General features: G+C 38.7%; 1 protein-coding gene across 13 annotated transcripts in view; it reads left to right on the forward strand.

The window, feature by feature from the left end:
- The window catches only part of OSBPL1A (oxysterol binding protein like 1A), a 231,462-nt gene that overhangs the window by 108,567 nt on the left and 109,272 nt on the right, over positions 1 to 13,623 (forward strand). For 9 of the 13 annotated variants that reach the window (XM_025886552.2, XM_073898394.1, XM_073898392.1 and 6 more), the window contains one exon: positions 5,289 to 5,395. The exons of 1 other annotated variant lie outside the window; for it this stretch is intronic. In XM_025886552.2, the coding sequence (XP_025742337.1) occupies positions 5,289 to 5,395 (107 nt within the window). Of the gene's footprint in view, positions 1 to 5,288; positions 5,396 to 11,804; positions 12,289 to 13,623 lie in introns of those variants that run through there. 3 more of the 13 variants (XM_025886560.2, XM_073898397.1, XM_025886561.2) reach the window with 2 other exon arrangements.

Consider the following 13,623-nt stretch of genomic DNA (forward strand, 5'->3'; position numbering starts at 1 on the left):
AAAGCATATTAACATTTGTGTGCCTATTGATACGTTGCTAAATTACTTTCTAAAGATATACTTTATATGCCAACTTTAATGCATACAGTTTATTGCATGTTACTAAATGTAGATAGTGAATTCTGGGTTAAAGAAATTAGAATGATTTCAGTTATTTAAAAGAAAAACTTAAAGGAAAAGCACTTTTGTTCAACCTACTTAAAACTCTGCTCAAAATATCGGCTTTGAGTAAACACACTTCCCGCCTCCTTCACTGTTGTCCCTGAGGCCCAAACCATCATTGTTTTTCACACAGTGTTGAAACAGCCTCCTGACTGGCCCCTCAGATTCTACCCTTGACCCTCCAGTCCCTGCCCAAAGGACCCTGCTAAAACACCAGTGTATAATGTTCTTTGCTCAAAACATCAGGTAGATTGTGTTATCTCACTAAGAAAAACAGAGTCCTTCTGATGACCCACAGACTCTTCCAGTCCTATTTGGCCTCTCTCTTCTCATCTCCTAGTTACCCCTGCTTGCTTGTGTTCCAGCTTCACTGGCCTTCTGGCTGCCCCTCGGAGAGGCTGAGCATGCTCCTGCCTCAGCCTGGGCTGTGCTGGCCCTCTACCTGGAAGTCTTTTCTCCAGGATACTCAGGTCCTCACCTGCCCAGGTCTTGACTCAAACAGAGCCTTCTGGCTACAGACTACACACTGCGTTACTGGGGCTTCCTTGCCCTCAGACTTCTCATTGGACTCAGCGAAAGGGAGACCCTATTGGGATTGGTGGAGGGGGTGAGAGCAGTCAGGCATTTTCCTCCCTCCCTACAGCTGGCTGCGTGGGGTGTAATAGCCCCTGGCTGAAGAGCCCGCACCTGTGACTCCAGCTCCTGCTGGCCTTAGCAACACTGTCCTTTCTTTTTGCCTCTCCGTTCCACAGTGGCTACTGTCCTGCATGCCAGTCTGTTCACTTACCATCCCCTTTGGGTGTCATCTTTTTTAAAGACGTTTTCTTTAAAACGTGGTTCAGGTGCCCTTTCAGTTTGCCAGCCATTTCCTGTCAGGACACTTACTGATATGTCATCCTGTCCGAACTTGCAACTCCCCTCAACACTTGTTATTCCCCTACCTTGCTTTTTTCCTCTGTCACTTATCAAACTTGCTATATATAGTAGTTGATAGTCTGCCTCTCCTATTAGAATATAAACTCCATCAAGGCAGGAATTTGTTTTATTTGCCGATCGTCTTCAGCACCTTAACAGTGCATGCTGCCTATAGGACTTGACATATATACAGTTGATCCTTGAACAACACGGGTTTGAACTGATGGGTCCGCTTATATGTGGATTTTTTTTTTTTTTTTTTTAGTAAATACAGCACAGTACTGTGAATGTAATTTCTGTTTATGATTTTCTTAACGCTTTCTCTAGAATATTTGTTATTGTAAGGCTTCCAGTCAACAGTAGGTGCTTAGTAGCTAAATTTCAGGGGAGTCAAAGATTATATATGGGTTTTTAAACTGCAAGGGGGTCAGTGCCCCAACTCCCATGTTGGTCATGGGTCAGCTGTATATGTTTTGAGTGAATGAAATGAATGACCTACTTATCTACCTTGTAAATTTATAACTCACTTCTTTTGAACTCAGAAATAAGTACTAAATTTGTTTTGTCAAGTTAGTATATAGGTTGTACAAGTCAGCACCGAACCTGCCATGGGGCAGCCACACAGTCAGTGGTAGATACAGACAGAGCCTCTCGCCTTTCTGGAGTTCCCCTCGGTCACAGTTCTGATATGATCTTCTCAGGACTAATGGTTTCTATACTATCTGAAAATAATAATAAATATTTTAGGTATGTTTACTTTATTGCACATTATATTTAGCAATAAAAGTATTGTTCCTCAAGATCCAACTCAAATCCTATCTATTCTCAGACTATATTCCATTACTCCATCCCATAATGGTTATTCCTTTCTCTGAATAGTTAACATTTTTTAAGTGCATAATTTGTTTGCTGTCTACATCTTATAATATCCTTGATACCTTTTTTCGTTTAACTCATGCTATAACTCATTTAACACACGCAGTTTTGAACTTTGTTTTATATTTTCCATTGCAGCTAGTGCAGATTCTATATAGACAGAATGATTTAGTAGTGCTTGTTTAGTGGGTGATTGTGTTCACACTAGTCATCTTAATTTGAACAACAAAAATTTATATTCTATAGGGACTTCTCAGTTTTTTTCAAATTACAGTTTTATGTAAAAGTTTGTAGAAGATCAGTTGATTTTTATATGCGGATATCTTTCTCTCCTTTTCTGAGGAGAGTACGGATTTTCTTGAGGCATTTATATAATTCCAATTAGGTATGAAAGTCTGTTTTTAAAATGCCTCTTTGTATGCAGGTTAGATCATGTCTCTTATATACATAATCAGATGCATTGCTGTTTTTTCTTCCAAAAAAGAGGCTTCATGAAGAGGATGGCATTTGAACTTGGCCTTGAACAAAAAAGGTTTAAGTGGAGAAACTTCTGAATATGAATAATTATTATTTCCAGTATTCGGGGAAGACGAAACATCTTGAACATAGGTTTGGAGGCAATAAAGTGAAAGAATATTTCTAGGAAAACAAGTATTTCCAGGAAAACAGTCTGGCTGAAACCGATTCAGTTTAGAGTGTCTTAAATGTTAGTTTATGAGTATGGACTTTTTACATATTAGGAGAACAATGGAGGTCCTCTGTATTAGGTTTAGTTTGCTAACATAACAAGAAATAAGTATTTCCCCAATATTTTTAAAACATACGCAATTAAAAATTGTACAGTGTTATCATGAAAGTGACAGATTGTGAACTTTTTGTATATGTCTCTAAAGTTAAGCATTTTGCATAAGATCTTCTAGCATCTTTCCTGAGTTCAAAAATATTTTTAGTACAAAATTAAGTGATTCTTATAATAGGCCAAATAAGTTTACATACTAGCCTTTTTACATTGTTCATTACAACTCAGTCTCTAAATATTGGCTAAGATAGTATTTGGAGTGATTTCCAGTTGGTAACTTTTCGGGAAGCCTAGCGATTTCTTCTTTTTATAACTACGCAAACATCATCTACGAAGCATGCCACTATGAGCCACCTGGCCCCTGAAGCACTGCCCTGGCACTAGAGGATCAGTTCTCATGCAGACCTCCTGTGCAAGTTAGTGTGAATTTCAAAATCTTGCTTGAACACCAGACTGTCAGAGAAATTAGGTAACTTCTGACTCTGTTTTGGACAAAAGAATTTGATACATTCTCAATGGATTCCTAAAAGTCCGTATATATTTCATGGAGTATTTTTTAAAAGGTTACAGAATCAGTTTTATTTAAAATCTTGAAGTTCATACAAATTAATTTTGACATTTAATGTTTTATGCTAATCAACAAGTATATAAAGTGTTAAATATCTAAAACATACAAGATTATAGATGATTAAGCATGTGATGATATTTAATAAAAGAAATACATCCATGAATGACTGTGCTCCCATCTTACCATTTGTGCCATGAAAGTGGAAAATTACTAGATTACCCAGAGCATTTATGGAAGGCAGAGGCTGTGCCTGATTTTTTTGTACATCCCCTCACCGTACTCAATCCACAGCTCTGTGTGAGACATCTGTTGAGGTGCTATTTAAGTCTTGTGGCATCTGGCATATGATATTCTTTTTTGCTGTTTAGCAACTAAGTAAAGAATAAATCTTCACAATGTGTATCAAAGATTCAAAATGAAAAATAAAGTATGTAAAATCAAATTTATTTTAGGATATAGTAGTTTTCAATTGTTTGGGTGTTATTAAGAATAGCTAACTCTGGGAAACTGTATTCCATAAAAAGAAAAATATAAAATTATATTTGGTATTTATATCCAGATATTAATGAAAGGCTGTTCATACCTTCATTCACTCTGACCTTTTCCTTTTGTTTCCCCCTTTTGCCTTACGAGTTTTGAGAAATAATTTTTCTAAGAAAAGGACTTTGCTAAAATCACATTTCTTTAGAAATCATAGAAAATTAAAGGAAAGAATGAAGAACAATAGTAACAATTTTATCACCTAGGAATAATGACTAAATAATTCGTTATGTGTTCTTGGTAGATTTTATTTTCCTTTCCACTTCCATATGAAAATGTTTGTTTCTTGAAGAGAACCACTGTTTTATGCCTGATAATTGCAAATTGCTGGCATTTGGATTTGATTGCTTTTGCTTATTGACCTTGTTTACCATGTTTTAAGAACCCTGTTCTAAATGAATCGAGATTATTTAAAAGACAGAGGGTGGTATATATTTGTCTCTTGCCTCCTAAGTTATTTTTAGATGAAAAGCTTTCTTAATATTATTTTTGACTGAAGGGACACATTTAAAGGATCTTAATATATAATTAACACAAAGTCCAAAACTGTTTGAACTAAGAGCATTTCCCTAGCATGAATCTGGACAGGATATGACATTTTACTTCTTTTTTAAATGATCTATGTGCATTTTGCAGCTTTCTCTTGTCAGCATTCTGATCTTTGTTTTGGGTCTTGTGGGTTTTTGTTTTTTTTGTAATGGGTAAATGGATTAAAATTTCCTTAGGGAACTGGGGAAGGTGGTGATATTACCATTTTTTTCTTCTCAATTTATATTCTGAAAGATACTGGACCCCAGAGGGACACATTTGTAAGAGTGAAAAGACCTATTCCATGCCAGACATTTATCCAATAAACACTAAAGAAAGTTGTGTTAATGCCACCTTTAGATAGGTTAGCCCTCATATCAACTACAGTATTATTTTTAGCTCTTTTTAGCACTTGGCTTTTGAATAAAATTACTTATCTAGCATAGAATATCATGAAAGGAAATGTTAATCAGCTGCTTTCCTTAAACATTACATTATTTATTCCTATAATTTTTTTAAATTTTCATTTTATTATATTATTATTTTTTTTAGTTGTGACTCTTCTCCTTGCAGGATATAAGGCCTTTCTAGGACAAGGCTTCATCTTTTCTTTTACTGTACCAACTTATGCACCCTGCATACAGTAGGTGCTAATAATGATGCTCAAGGAATATACTATATACTTTAAGGCAGCCAGCTGGAAGGAAACATGAAGTTAGTAGACATAAAAATGTTTGTGGTGCCTGGCTGGCTCCGTTGGTAGAGTATGCAACTCTTAATCTCAGGGTCCTGAGTTCAAGCTCCATGGTGGGTGTAGAGATTACTTAAAAAGAAAAAAAAGTAATTTAAAAATGTTTGTGGTCTTAAAATCCCACTAATTGTGTTTATTGTTATTTATAGACATGCTTCCATCATTTCTTCAGAAAGTTGAAGTTGTCTCTGAAGCTTCTAGAGAAACTTGTGTAGCCTTGAGTGATTGCCTTAATCTCTTCACTAAACAAGAAAGGGTAGGTAGTTTGGAGTTGAATTTTTTAATAATTGTGTTTCACATACTGGATTGTCCAATAAATCACTGCTTTCAATTTGACCAAAAGTAGGAGAAAATAGTCTTAATAAAGAAAATGAAAGCTTCATTTTCACTAAAATTTAGAACTCCTTCATTCAATCATAAGCAAGATGATTCTGAAGTAATTTGTGTTCAAATTTAATTTACTTGTATAGCCGTATTTATCAACCATGGTTTAAAGTTCTACTCAGAGTTCTTGTGGCATTTCAACAAGAGTGTTGTGAAAATATTGTAGAAACCAAACGTTTTATATGAAAAATATGTAATACTTTTCTTTAGAAAATAGAGCGCTATTAAACTTACCTATGTGAACTGAGCTCACTTCACCCCTGCTCTCTCCAATTCACTATTCCAAATATTAATAAGAGTGATAAGTTTATCCATTAGTAATTCTTTTTCTGAGGATTGAAAAGTTGCAAAGATGTGTTTTGGTTGCCTGGACTAGGATTTTTCTTGTTTTAATTTATTCCCCCTTCTCATTTTCATGATGTTAAATGCAAGCAAGCCAAGCAGCTATAGGCTTTCTCTTCCATTTTGTTAATTTCTACATATATGTTCAATCTTCAGCTTTTTAGATTAAGACACCAAATTTCTCATTCTTGTTACAATTTATACCTTTTAATTAGATATTAGGTTTTGATAAAACAAGATAGATGAAAATGGTTTTGTATATTTCTCTCATATGTAAAGATCTAAAATTTTATTGTGATTACAACGGAAGCCTTGTGAATTCACTTAAGAATTTTTTAAACGCCAGCTTTGTTATGTACTCCACAAATTCCATATTTAATTTGGAGAAAAGTGAGTGATCTGAAAATCATTTAAAACAAATTTACAGAAAGTCTTTCAATAGGATTTTATTAACTATCACAGGAAAACGTAATTGTTCATTAAACATTTTAAATGGTTAATTCTTCCAATACTGTTTGAAAACAACCCCTCCCATCTCAGCATTTCTATTTTTGGTGATTTCATATTCTAGGTTATTTAAATGAGGCATGATTTAGTGATCTAAATCTAAATAGCATTGTCCAACATTTTTGAAATGAACAAATTATGGTGTCAAGGAATTCAGGTAATATTTAATACATTATAAAACTAATTCTCATTAACGTCTCTTATGTGATACCTGATGGATGTATCAATAATGTCTTTGTTTTAGAGGTGTGTAGTTTCAAGGTAAATTCTAGATTTAATTTAATTTCTTAAGAAGCCAACCTATACTAATTTTTAAACTGCTTAAAAATGTAGCCTAGGTAATTACCTCTCTGAAAATCCAGATGTGCAAGAGTATATTAGCCTCAAGTTTAGACTAATTAGACTTTTAAATTTGTCATGAGGATTAAATAACATAAGCAAAATACTTAGCATAGTTCCTGACACATAGTAAGCCCTGAGTAAAAATCAACAGTTATTATAAGATGCTATCTAATTAACACTTGTGACCCCTTTTCTCTGATGGTATTTTGGAGCTTCTGTGTCTTTAGCATTGGATTTAACTCGTTTGGGGAGGAGGTGGTATTATCTAAAGAAGATTTGAGTATTGTGGAATGATTGTGTTCTTTTCATCCTTATTTATTATTCAATAACAAAGGGCTACTTAAGTTCTCTGAACCTTGATATTTCCATCTTTCAAATAAAGGAGACCATACTGTAAGTCATTAACAAGCACTGAAGACTGAAAGTCTAATGGACCTTTTTAAAATCTCAGTCTTTTCCCCAACCAACCATGGGCAAGTTTCTGTAAAATGAAAATGTATAAACACCTCAGTGTCAGGTGTGGGGGTCAAATGTATATAGATGAATAATAGGTATATAGAGCGTATTAACATACTGTGTGGTGCACACAGTACTCATTTAGGAAATGGCATTTGTTGCTTCAAACTTGCAAAGTATCTTTAAGATTCTTTTTCAGTAATGCTATAAAATAGCAACTCTGAGGTTCTATGGATTTCCTTCTGAGAAATAGGATTATAGACAATGAAAAGGGCCCCCAAATATTTAATAGATAAATGGCATCATTGAAGGTAGTTTTTTTTTATGGCTAAGACCTACAACATAGGAACTTAATAGTGTCCTTGAGGTCATCACAGAATAATTAGGTATTGTAATGCCTTATTTATCTGGAATCATAAATTGTATTTCTGTTATCTAGAAATTTTGTTAAAAGAACAATCATAAGCTTTGAACTCACAGAGACCTGGGTCTAATTCCATGTTCTGCTCCTTAATCTCTCTTTGCCACAGTTTTCATATACAATTACTTTTTTAAAGTGGCAATCAACCAAAAAAGAGTGTTTTGAAAAGCAGGTATGATCATCTTGGCAAAACACCTTGTATACTACCTGGCATGTAATGGGGATCCAGTAGATCTAAGTGATCCCAGCTCTTGTGGCTGCAAAACTGTTTTTATTCTAATCTTTTTGATGACAGTTATTTTAAATGTTATGCATTTACATCTTATGCTAAATTTTTAGCACTTAATTTTTTTTCTGGGGGCCTCAGGATTGTCCTTTCTGTATGTTCATAATTACTCTGTGTCTTAATACAGAGATGCCTTCAGGGGATAATGTTTATAGAACTCTGTAATTTGACTAAATGGCCCAATCCTGCTAATGCCCTTGAATTCACTTTTGCACTTTATGGGGTTTAAAATTTTTTTCTCTTGATTTTTAGCTCGGCTGTGTGCCTGTCTGTAGTAGTGGAATACTGATCCCTTCTGTTTACTCTTTCTAATGTTGTTTATGAAAAAGAAAACCAGATAACCAAACTTGGTCAAATTATGTCCCCAGTAAGAGCAAGCTGGCTCTGTATGAGAAACTTAGGGGTTTATAAAGAGCATAAGCCTTAGTGCCTGGATTTGGGGCTTTCTATTTCTGTGGTATGTGAGTGTTCTTTGCTTATTTGGGGATGCTCTGATATAACCCAGATATTTAAGGTTTCCATAGATCTCTATAAATGGGGTGCATTAAGTAGGCATATTTTACTTGTAAATAACACTGTGTTGTTAAAAAAAAAAACTGTAGTATATAAAGCAAGCTGTAAAGCTTGTGATTGATTTACTAAAGGGAAACTTATTAGGTGTTTTTAGGGTAATATAGGGAGACATGAGAGATGTGAATGCCGTAATTTGTCTTTAACCTTGTTTGAGAGTTCTATTCAAAAGGCTAGTGGGGCACCTGGCTGGCTCAGTCGGTAGAGCACAAGGCTCTTAATCTCAGGGCCATGAGTTCAAGCCTCACGTTAGGTGTAGAGTCTACTTAAAGAAAAAAAATTTTCAAAAGGCTAGAAACTGGCTTTATGAATTATTTTTGTTTCTGTAGTTTTCCTCACCAGAGAGTGGTATCAGAAGTGGCTAAAATGTCACACAGTGCCATCATTGGTCCCCTTCTTGTTCTGTGTATCATCGAGCTCCCTTTGATATTAATCAAACCAGTTTTTCTGAAGTAGGAACTTGCTTACTTAAAATTAGTGTAAGCTCACTCATACAATATTTTATGCTTCTATGTTACATTTCCTGACTGCTAAAGAACTGTAACCCAAAAGTATGATTGGGATGATAGTGATGCTAAGTTTGTGGTATAATGGAGAAATCTGGACCTTAAATTGGACCAACCAAAAGGTATCGCTACTTTGGACCAGATGCTGATACCTTTGGAGAGAAACCATGCCCTCCTGTGAGCTTCCAGCTCTATAAAGTCGAGGTCTCTAATATTCATTAGTTTCCTGGGCTGTTCAAAGGCCTTTAGTCATTTTGTGTTCCTATTCTCTTTCATTTCTTCATGTTTATACCTTTTGGGCCTTTACCTCTCTGTCATTTCTTCAGTCTCCTCCTCTCCCTCTGCTCTGAGCAAAATTCTTTGTTAAACATGGAGGCAGTGACTGTATTTTTTTTTTTTAAGATCTTATTTATTTATTTGACAGAGAGGGAACACAAGCAGGGGGAGTGGGAGAGGGAAAAGCAGGCTTCCCGTTGAGCAGGGAGCCCGATGCGGGGCTCCATCCCAGGACCCTGGGATCATGACCTGAGCCGAAGGCAGACGCTTAACGACTGAGCCGCCCAGGCACCCTGGCAGTGACTGTATTTGCTGCCAGTTCCCTGCCACTCCCAACCCCCAGTCTCTTTTTTCTTTCCTTTCGTTGGCATCTGTCTCCTTCCATTCTGCTTCAAAAACAGCTCCTCTCTTCTTTTGAATCCTCTACTCCCTTACAGCTTCTGTCTCCCTACATTCCTTTCCAATTCTATTTTGGAAAATGTGATAATTTCTGTTTCTACTTTATTCCTCAACTAGCCCACTGAAACCATTCTTGCCAATAATCTCCTTACTGCTAAATCAGAGGATACCCTTAAATTACCTTGCTCGTCCTGTGATGGATCTGGCGTTTGATGACTACTTGCTTTTTGGAGTTCTTCTCAGTGATTTCCATGGTGCTTACCTCTTCTGGCTTCTCTTTCCTTTAGAGCAGCTCCTCCTCAGTTTTCTTCTGAAGAATCTCCTCTTCTGCCTGTGCCTTGAGTGTTAATGTCCCTGTTTTCTGTGGGTGGCCTTCTCACTCAGCATTCTCCTTGGATGATCTTAGCCACTCCTTCAAACAGAAATCCATGATGACTCTGATATCTCCACCTTAGATCTCTCCTGAGCTATAAACCAGTATATCCAGCTGCCTTTTAAACATTTAGATATGATTATATCATAGGCATTTCAAAACCAGTGTGTCTAACGCTAAATTATCCATTCAACTCAGAGACAGAATTACTGCCTATCCAGGAACCCAAGCCAAGATCATGGGAGCTGTCCTCAGTTCGTCCTTCTTCCTTATTCCCCCACGCTTATCAAGTTCTGTCGTTTTTCCTTCCTGTCTCTCAGCTGTCTGTCTCCCTGTCTTCCCTCTCCTCCCACCCAACACTCAGATCCCCCACTGCCACTCTATGAGGATAGAGCTCTCAGGATTGCTCTGTCAGATGACTGCCACCATTTCTTCATCCCAGGTTCCACCCTTCAGAACTGGTTTAGAAATCCCTCCTATTCTAGGAATCTTTGCCACTGTAGCACTTACCACATTGTATCATTATATATTTACTTGTCTGATTATATATTTACTAAAGAGCCCCTTAAGTAAGCAACTATATCGTAGTTATTTCTGTAGGATCTGTGTCTAGTATAGTACTTGACCTGGAATAGACAGTTAATATCTGACTGAATGCATAATGAATGTACAAAGGAAAGAATACAAAGATCAGACCAATCGGGATCTACTTTCTGCTGTCTTGACCTTGAGCAAATTAATATATGTTTGGGAATTCCATTTCCAAATCTGAAGAGAATACAGATGAGTTATTTTATGTGAAGTTCCTTGATACAGTGCCTAGCACAGTTTAGGTGCTCTGTAAATTGCCCTTCTAAAACGTTTTGTTGTTTTTGCTGCCTAGTACTACTATTGTAAACTGAATTCATTCTCTAATTTTTAGAACCCAGGAGGAAGATTCTGTAGCAGCTGCTTTTAGTGCCAAATGTGACTTTTTACAATACCACTTAGTTATCAGTTTAGAATGGGGGGGGGAAGCAAACTGACTTTTCAAAGACACCATGAAACCTCACTGACATTAATTCCAAATTTTCTAGCATACTGTTGTATCCTCTTTTACATGATTTAATCTGTAGCACAGTTAGAACCACCGCTGTTGAACAGTGAACTTAAAGTACCCTAGGATCTTGTCAAAGAAATACTCAGTTTGATTCAGTATTACTCTGCTCCCTAAAGTTTGAGGACAGGTTTATACTGTTTAAAACTGTTGGAACAAAAAGTTATGTGTACTCCACTCCCACCAGAACCTCATAGTTAACCAGAAATTTCAATAGCCTGAACATCCCACTTAAGTGTAGTATTTAGGAGGTGGGTTTTGCTGTCCTTTGAATCTTCATGTACCCTTCAAGCCTGGCTGGAATAAGAAACCATCTATTCCGTATAAGTGGGTTTCACAGTAGTAGGATTAATACCATTCTTTTCTTCATTGCTCAAATGGTAGCTTAGAAAGTGCATAAAAAATAAATACATGAAGTCTAGTTCAGTCTTTGTTGTGGAATTGGAAACCTCCACTGTTCAGTGTAATCCTGAGTAAGGGTCAGTTACCTTTGAGGCGCAAGAGTCCAAAGAGGATTCCTCTACTTTTCCCTGGGAGTGGGCTGGCCATTTAGAAGTTGTCAGGGCAGGCGTCGCCAGGAGAGGGCTTGAGCACACAGCCCGCTCTAGGACCTCGCAGGAGCCTCCGCGGGATGCACGCAGAGCACGAGTAGCAGTTTCCTTACTTCCTTCCCGAGAATTGCGGGCCAGCAGTCCGATCGCTCGTTTGGAGGGTCTGTGTGCAGGCTGTCGTGGTCCCGGGCAGGTCCCCACCTGCGCCTCCGAGGAGCGGGCCCCGCGGGAGGGGGGCCGGGGGAGGAGGGACTGGACGACGACAGCGGCCGCGCGGAGCCGCCTGCTGCAGGCCATTCGCCGCGCTGCTCGCACTCTCCCGGGCGAGCCCTGGAGGAGGGTGGCTCTGGCTCTGCGGCCAAGAGGCGCTGCACGGACCTCTGGTGGCCCGAGGGCCGGCGCAGGAGTCCTGGGCCGTGGGCGGGCGGGCCGGGCCTCTCCTTGACCTCGCTGAAGCCGTGGGCGGGCGGAGGAAAGGTGACTTAGGGAGACCTTGCGGTGCCGCCCTGGGTCGCGCCTCCGGGCTGGGCTGGAGGGGAGGCGGAGGAACAGGCCGAGCGCATTTGTGCTGGAGCTGGAGCTGGCTGAGGAGCGCAGGGCGGAGCGCGCCGGCGGAGAGCCCCAGATCCGGCCCAGGTGGGTGAGTCTATGTGTGCCCACTGGGGGCTTTGCGAGGTCAGCCTCAGGAGGGACGGCAGAGGACACCCCGGGGGAAGGAAGCAGGGAGGGCGGCCAGACCAGATCTAGGGATGTGAGTAGATCCAAGAATAGTTGGACGTGTTTGTGCGGAGTGGAGTGCAGCTGCGGGTGAGTGGGGAGGGGTGCGTGATGCCGGGAGACCCTGCCAGGGTCTTCCTGCAGGCTTGGTACTTGGAGTCGGGTTCCCACAGGAAGAGCCACTTGGGGGGAAAGACTGGACAGATTTTTTTTTTTTTTTCCCAGCTAAATATTGGTAGTAGGTCAAGTGGGGCCGGAGTGGGAGGAGTAAGGCAGTGAAAGACATTATTGTCCTAAATAACCTTCCAAGTTAGTGATTTTTTGCATGTCTCTGCCCTGGCTGACATTGAGATGAACTTACCATCCGTTCGGAGGCTGCTAAAATTCCAAGGAAACGCACGAGTGGATTAAAGAGAGAAAGGGAAATTATACTGGGGCTGGGGAGTGGGGAGGGAGGTAGCTTTTAACTTTGTTTTGATTAAGGATTTTTGATTACTCATAGGCTTTCTTTGTAGGCTAAACCAGTGGAGAATCACGTTCCCCAGCATTCAGAGCATGTGGCTAGTTGTTTTGTGTTTTTTGTTGTGCTGGCTTTTTCTGGATTTGGAGGGAGGGTAGTAGGAAAGGAAAAGATACCAGGGAGGAGCTTAGTACAGCTTTTGAGTTATTAAAGCTATTAAAAGTTTCTTAACTTGAATTAGGTTCAAAGATGGAATGAAGGCATTTTGTTTTAAAGACATAGGGTAACTTAGCAGGAATCTTTTTCAAAAGAGAAAAATGCTTGAAATGCGTGTTGGTGGAGGAATGTGTAGGCTAGAATATGGGTATCTAAGTGTAAATTTTCTTTTCAGTTTGAGGGCACACCGAAGTTAATCTCCGGTCCAGGTAATGTTTGATTTCAGCCGTGAAGCTGATGACTTTGGTACGTCAGCTGGGTTTTGATTTAGATATTTAATCTTTTTTTTTTTTTTTAAGACATTTAATCTGAACATGACGGCCAGAGAGGTATATCAGCCTTTGTCCCAGTACTACTTTTACTAGACTGGGATCTTAAAGGAATTTGTGTCACTGTGAATATGATTGCAGGACTCTAGTCTCCCCTCTTTAGAACATTTTTAAAGGTTAATTTTAGGGAATTTCATTGAGGGTGAAAGTGACCCACATAATTTCTGTACCCTCAGTTGTACACCTTGCAGAATGAGGGAAAATTAAAAAGTTCATTAGATTTTCCATATTAAAAGCACATGCGTGTACTGCC

Source organism: Callorhinus ursinus, unplaced genomic scaffold, assembly GCF_003265705.2.
Source record: "Callorhinus ursinus isolate GAN/ISIS: 27379988/994484 unplaced genomic scaffold, GSC_fseal_2.0 scaffold11, whole genome shotgun sequence".
Taxonomy (NCBI): Eukaryota; Metazoa; Chordata; class Mammalia; order Carnivora; family Otariidae; genus Callorhinus; species Callorhinus ursinus.